At 33.9% G+C, this 6,507-nt stretch overlaps 1 protein-coding gene and 1 long non-coding RNA gene across 2 annotated transcripts; one reads left to right on the plus strand and one right to left on the minus strand.

Annotated features, from left to right (window-relative positions):
- Nucleotides 1-576: 576 nt before the first annotated feature.
- On the minus strand, nucleotides 577-3,616 carry LOC142176538 (uncharacterized). Its single transcript, XR_012705204.1, has 3 exons — nucleotides 3,194-3,616; nucleotides 2,069-2,240; nucleotides 577-960 (listed from the first exon to the last, which is right to left on the minus strand). It is a non-coding gene; the product is annotated as an uncharacterized LOC142176538 (long non-coding RNA).
- Nucleotides 3,617-3,922: 306 nt separating this feature from the next.
- LOC142176638 (cytochrome P450 94A2-like) lies at nucleotides 3,923-5,733 on the plus strand. Its single transcript, XM_075244704.1, has 2 exons — nucleotides 3,923-4,734; nucleotides 4,914-5,733. The coding sequence occupies exons 1-2, from the start codon at nucleotides 3,956-3,958 to the stop codon at nucleotides 5,683-5,685; spliced, it is 1,551 nt and encodes a 516-aa protein (XP_075100805.1). The 5' UTR covers nucleotides 3,923-3,955; the 3' UTR covers nucleotides 5,686-5,733.
- The last annotated feature ends 774 nt before the right edge of the window (nucleotides 5,734-6,507 follow it).

The raw sequence follows: 6,507 nt of genomic DNA on the forward strand, positions 1-6,507 counted from the left end.
AGTGAGAGAAAATATAATAACTTCTACAATATTTAATTGAAGTTCAACACAAAGTTCAGTTATTTTTGTATTTCTATAGTTCCATAATTTGGTGATATTATATTAATTTCAAGATGCAAAAATATGACCAATACCAAACAATCAAGGCAAAAACACACATTACAATAACAACAACAACTCAGTATAATCCTACTAGTGGGGTCTGGGGAGGGTAGTGTGTGTGCAGCCTTTACCCCTACCCTAAGGTAGAGAGGCTGTTTCCAATTGACTCTCGTCTCCGTCCCTCAAAGAGCTCCCCACCTTGCTCTTGGAGTACATCATTTTTGAAAAATGAAAGGCAAAATGAAAGATTATATACCAAAAAAGGACAAAACAAAAGACAGGAGAAGAAATAGAAAGAGGAGGAGAAGTCATTAATTCTCACGCCACTCTGATTATACCATTTTATTTTCTTAATCTTTAATCAGGCTTATTCATTCTAGGAAAATTTTAAAAAAAAATATAGCAATATTACACAAAAAGAACAAAAATAAAATTGCCAAGCACATCATAGAAGAACAAAAGATTTATTTGATACTAACATATTTTCAGATTTTGCAGGAGAAAAATAAAATGTACAGCACATTCTCAGTTATAAACAAAAAAATTCTTGCACTTGACCCACCAGGAGGAACCCATTGTCCGAATCACATATACCTCCATTCAAATTGTAGAGTGAAATTAACAAAATCAAGTGCGTAAGACAACTGTAAATCCAAATGGCATTCATAGATGCAACTTGTAAGTTGTAAATACTCGAATCGCGCTAAACTGTTCCACAAATTTAACAAAAATGATTTCATAAAAATACACGATCACAAACGGCGAGCCCAATTTTATGAGAAGAAAGCAAGAGAATATAATAAATGCCTATGGATTATCGATTGCTTTGTCGGTACCATATCATACTCTGAAATAGTCCTGCAATAACATCCTTAATATCATCATATTAGACATACAGATAATTTTCAACCATTTATCATGAAAAAAAGAAATCAGTTTCTTTTACACAAAAAAGTTTAAATATATATTTTTTAAGAAGACAGTCCCCCTTTCATGGTATCTTTAGGTATTGCTCTCGACAGAATGTTGTCAAAATGAGCTAATTTAAGCTTTCAAGGATGGTAGAAACAGCAAAAATATCTAATACTACTAAAGTAATAATTACGCGGAGTAGGTTAAGAGGGTGCATAGGCTATCAAGGTTGCTTAGAAAACCAAAGACCACCTTGTCACTCTCCTTTTTTTCGTCTAGTGGTGTCCTTTGTTGTTTGTATACCTTTAAACACCATAAAATCTCTCGTCAAACGTTCCAATCCTTTCCCTTTCCTATTTAAAAATGATCACTTCAAATTATAGAAGAAAAAGGTAATAGTGCACGAAATGATATTTTTAAAATGTCAATTTTGTTTCAATTCAAAAAACCATTTTGGAATATGCAGACACCTGAATATAATCCTAAAAAAATCAAAAAAGATGAGGCCTCAAACTATTTGATTGACAAAATATATGCCGCGATCTCTGAAATTCACAACTGGTATATCTAATCTTTATTACAGTACAAAGATATACTTACTGAGCAAAAACTATTTTCTCATTAAACTTTAGACCAAAAGCACCTTCTGCTTAGTGCTTACTACAAATTTATTCCAAAGATAAAGAAAAACATCTTAATGCTCCTCTTAAATACCATGAAATTTCAGATTTGGCATCAAGCAAAAGTTTCCTTCAAGAAGAATTGTTTACGGCTAATAGTAATTCCCTCCAAGTTGTGCAAATGCTTGGTTATACATTGTGCAAAGTTTATCATTATCAATCAAGTTACGGATACCTTCATAGGAACAATAAACCAAGTACAGTTACTTTTTCCTTATTCATATTCTCTCTAGATATTATATCCTTCTTCACCCCTGATATTTATTTGCATTATACGTTATATAGTTAGATTTAAACACTTATCAAATAATGTAACATTTTCATTGACAAATTACTCAATATTGTAGCACGAAGAGTAAAGCTCAAAAGTATACCTCAATTGTATCAAGTTCTAGCAAGGACGCTGCTTGTTTGGCCGAAGCAAGTGACGGTGTTGTAGCTGTTAAACATGTAGCTCCAATCGTCTATACCTTTTTAACTTGCTCATTTTGAACGGCATAGTCTCCCCTCTGTTCTGTGTGACCATCATTTGTTTAGTTCAACATCCTATTAAAAGAAGAATAGGTCATCAGATGGCCAAGACAATCACTTGGGTAAAAAAGGGAAATGAATTCCTAATAAGGAAAACAATCTGTTGCGTCAATATTATATTTGAGTGTTCTGAAAATATGATTCAACATCAAAAGGAAAGTTGGTACGAAAGAATAATGCATCACAATATTTCAGGTCAGCAGCATAGAGTTTAATAGAAATTACATTTTAATGTTGATGTTTCTGTGACATGTGTGATTGTCTCATAATCTCTCTCAAGGCGTGACTTGTTTGAAGCATTCATGAAGCTTTTCTATCCCCATCTTAGAAAATAGTTAAAATATTAAAATTTAAATTTAATAAAAGAAAATAATGTCAAACATCTTGTCATGATTTACCCACTTTTAATGAATTTTAACATCCTATATAATTTTATTGACAAAACAAATGTTAAATATGAAATAACTCAATTAAATTAGTAAATGTGAATTGTTTATGATTGTAAATTTGTAATGAATGTTAACAATTATAGGGAAGGTCAAATGAAAGGTCCTTTTAACAATTCTAATGAATTTTATATTTCGAGCATCCAAACCTACTGCAACCTTGTCCAAGTAAATTTGAGACCACATATGTCAAACCGAAAACGGCCAACACTTAAGAAGAAAACAAAATAGCAAGAAAGAGCATAATTAAAAGGAAAAAGAAAACTATGAGAAGTCCAGATATAACAATAAATCAGTCTAACCACAAGAAAACGTCTCCTTTGAAATAAGATGATTGAATTTTCAACTAAACCTCAAAGATTGACCAACACTTCAATCAACTCTCGCCTATTTGTATATATTTCACAAGTTCTAATTTGAATATCTACAGAATTTGTGATATCCTCTAATTGTTCCAAAAGTAAATAGCAATAAAATTGAGTAAAAAGAGTTAAGATAATTTAAAAATCGAAGAGAAGGAACCTGCAAAGTCGCGAACTGTTCCGTCTATTTTCTCCGGAGCAGAAAGTCTCATGTCCTTGAAGCCTTTGAGTGCTTTCAAGCAATCGCTGATTTTCGACTTCGAACCTGTATCTTAAGTCCACCACCAGTGGCTCCGATTGGCCGATGTCTTATATTTTGGGGATAGCACAGTTATGAAGGATGCCACAAAATCTTGTCTCGCTAACATTTTTTTTCCGGCAGGGCACAAAGAAAAAAAGACTAAACTGGCTATGGTGTATTATGAGAAAGAAGAGGAACAGAGAAGGCGTAATTAAGATGAATAGTAGAGGAAGGTTTAATGAGAAGGGTTAATGAAGGAGCGCGACTTTTGAGTCTTAACCGAAGGGTAAAAATTATTTTAAACAAAGAGAAGAAATAAAACAATAGAGAAAATGTTAAAAAATCGTGAAGAAAGATAAGTCGAAATACTTGCATAATAGAGTGCCACGGGCATATGTCCCTCAATTATATATATATATAGATTGGTATTTGCCAAGGTATCATTCTTATCAGGAGCGTAACAATTAATGGTGTAATATCTAAAATAACTAAAAGAAGATATCCCACCATCCCGCCTCCAAACCTAAGTATATAGTCACGATTTAATATGATCTGTTTAGCCACAAAAAAAAAAGGGTAGTACCATGTCAAATATATAGATTGATTAAACTAACAGATGACGAGTTAGTCGACGAGACCTACAAAAATTAAACTTCCATCTGAAAAAGTTGCAAGTACAACATGAGGATGGACATCCAGCTCATGTATAGTCTGCTCTTTTCTCTCCCAGTCCCAGCAATAATATTTCTGTTGCTTCTGTTCTTCATCTATTTCCACCCGTTCTTCTCAAAACACAGTTGTTCAAAATTGAGCAAGCAGCCAAAGCAGCTTCCAAAATCCTACCCACTGTTTGGTTGCTTGTTCTCATTAGTGCAAAATAGACACCGAGCAGTTCTGTGGACATCAGAACTCTTCCAAAAATCATCTTTATCAACCATTACCCTTAAAGGACCATTTGGTAAAAAATGCGTCTTGACAAGAAACCCCTCTATTATCAAGCATATCGTTAAGACACGTTTCCACATTTATCGCAAAGATCCTACCATGCAATTTGTTTTCTCAGACTTATTAGGGGATGGACTTTTACTTGTAGATGGAGAGAAATGGAAAACCCAAAGGCATTTCCTCAGTCATATATTCCACGCGGATACATTTCGTTATCGAGTAAAATCATCCACCATTAAAGAGCTCTCTGGCCGTCTTATTCCTTTATTCTCTAGGGCAGATATAGATAAAGCTACTCTAGACCTCCAGGACATATTTCATAGGCTTACATTTGACATTCTATGCCAGGTAGGTTTTAGCCATGATCCAGAATACTTGTTACCATCTCTCCCTGAGAAACCATTAATAGATGCTTTTGAAACTGCAATAAAGATCAGTATGAGAAGGTTCACTTGCCCTTCCATCTTGTGGAAAGCTAAAAAGCTTCTCAACATTGGATCTGAAGAGAATCTCAGGTATGCAGACTAGAGGCATATTCAAAATTTGAATTTGATATGTTCAACCTTTAGGTTTCCTTGAATATTCATTGGACGCACTTTAAATTATGAGTTCAAAATTTTACTACTCAATATTTATTGAAATTCAAGTAATTATTTTTCTATTACACATTTATGTTCTGAATCGGACTTCACAGGTATGCAGTAGATGTACTCAGAGAATATGTAAAGAAGAGAATCGCGGGAAAGGTGGAGAAGTTTTCGATGCAAAACTCTTCCATAGATGAGGGAGGCAATTTTTTTGACAGATTTATAACAAGGGCTCTCAAATACAATGTAGTAGTTGATGAGAAGTTTGTCATAGATACAGGTATTAATTTCATCCTGGCTGGTGATGACACGCTGTTTTCAGCTCTAATATGGTTCTTTTGGCTAGTCTCGAGTCACCCACAAGTAGAAAAGGAGATTGTCAAAGAAATCGAAGAGAAAGATGATGATGATTTGAATGAAATGGTGTATACACATGCTTCGATTTGTGAAAGCATGAGACTATACCCACCAGTTCCTCTTGAATTGAAGCAAGTGACCGAAGACGATGTTTGGCCGGACGGAACAAAGTTGAAAAAGGGAATGACCATTTTTCTACATGTTCTTGCAATGGGGAGATCAACAGAATTATGGGGTTCGGATTGTGAAGTTTTCCGCCCAGAGCGCTGGTTGTTGAAAAACTCCAGTACAGGAAATTGGAATTTTATCCCAAGGGACCCTTTCACGTATCCGGTATTTCAAGCAGGGCCAAGGACTTGTCTTGGAAAAGAAATTGCTTTCATACAGATAAAGCTGGTGGCAGCTACTATTCTAAAGAGATTTCGGATCGTTCCTTTAGACGGATTTAGTCCTATCTATAATTCGTCATTGACATCTAAGATGAAAACTGGTTTTCCTGTACGAATTATACAACGTTGCTAGCTACTTTTTCAATTATATAACGGACAATTGTATGTATATTCGTCATTGACATCAAATATTGTATGTTAACAACGGACAATTGTATGTATATTCAACGTTTCATGTGTATCTATCAAACTTTCTGATTCAATACTTCATTTGTTGTATGCTTTCCTATTTATACCTAGTTGATTTTTAGAGCATTGTGTATGTTGCTTCAATGATAAATATAACTAGAGTTTATGTTATACTCACTGACGATATTAAAAATGTTCACAATCAAGCCATTTATAAAGTTGGAATTTAAGTTATATACACTGACAATTATAAAAAAAAAATAAAAAAATACAACCAATATTAGCATGTTGTAGCATGTCACTACTAATTACTTTATTTTTTAAATGGATAATTCACACTCATCATATGAAAAATGGCACTCCCAAGCATCAGGATCAGATATGACAAGGCTAATTTGTTTGTAAGCCGACTGTATAGGAACATAGGGAGAATGTGAGGTTATACGTTACTGTTAAAAGTGTAAATAAGAGGAGTCCTACAGTATCTATCGCTGGTGTACTATGGGTTCATCGAACCCATAGCTTTGGTTGTGACAAAATTTTCCAAGCTTTTCACATCTTAACCATTTATAGCTCTACCTTAGCTTATACTCTTTAAGTACTATGATGCAAGACCTTTTTTTTTAAAATAATAAAGTTACGCCATAGGTGGGGTATTCCTTTCATTCATCCAAAAAATCAGTTACAACATAGAGAAGGATCAACTATCCTAGTTTACCTCCTTATGTGAACCTTCTCTATAAAAAGGTTACAAAAACTTACAAAA

Source organism: Nicotiana tabacum, chromosome 22 (assembly GCF_000715075.1).
Source record: "Nicotiana tabacum cultivar K326 chromosome 22, ASM71507v2, whole genome shotgun sequence".
Lineage (NCBI taxonomy): Eukaryota > Viridiplantae > Streptophyta > Magnoliopsida > Solanales > Solanaceae > Nicotiana > Nicotiana tabacum.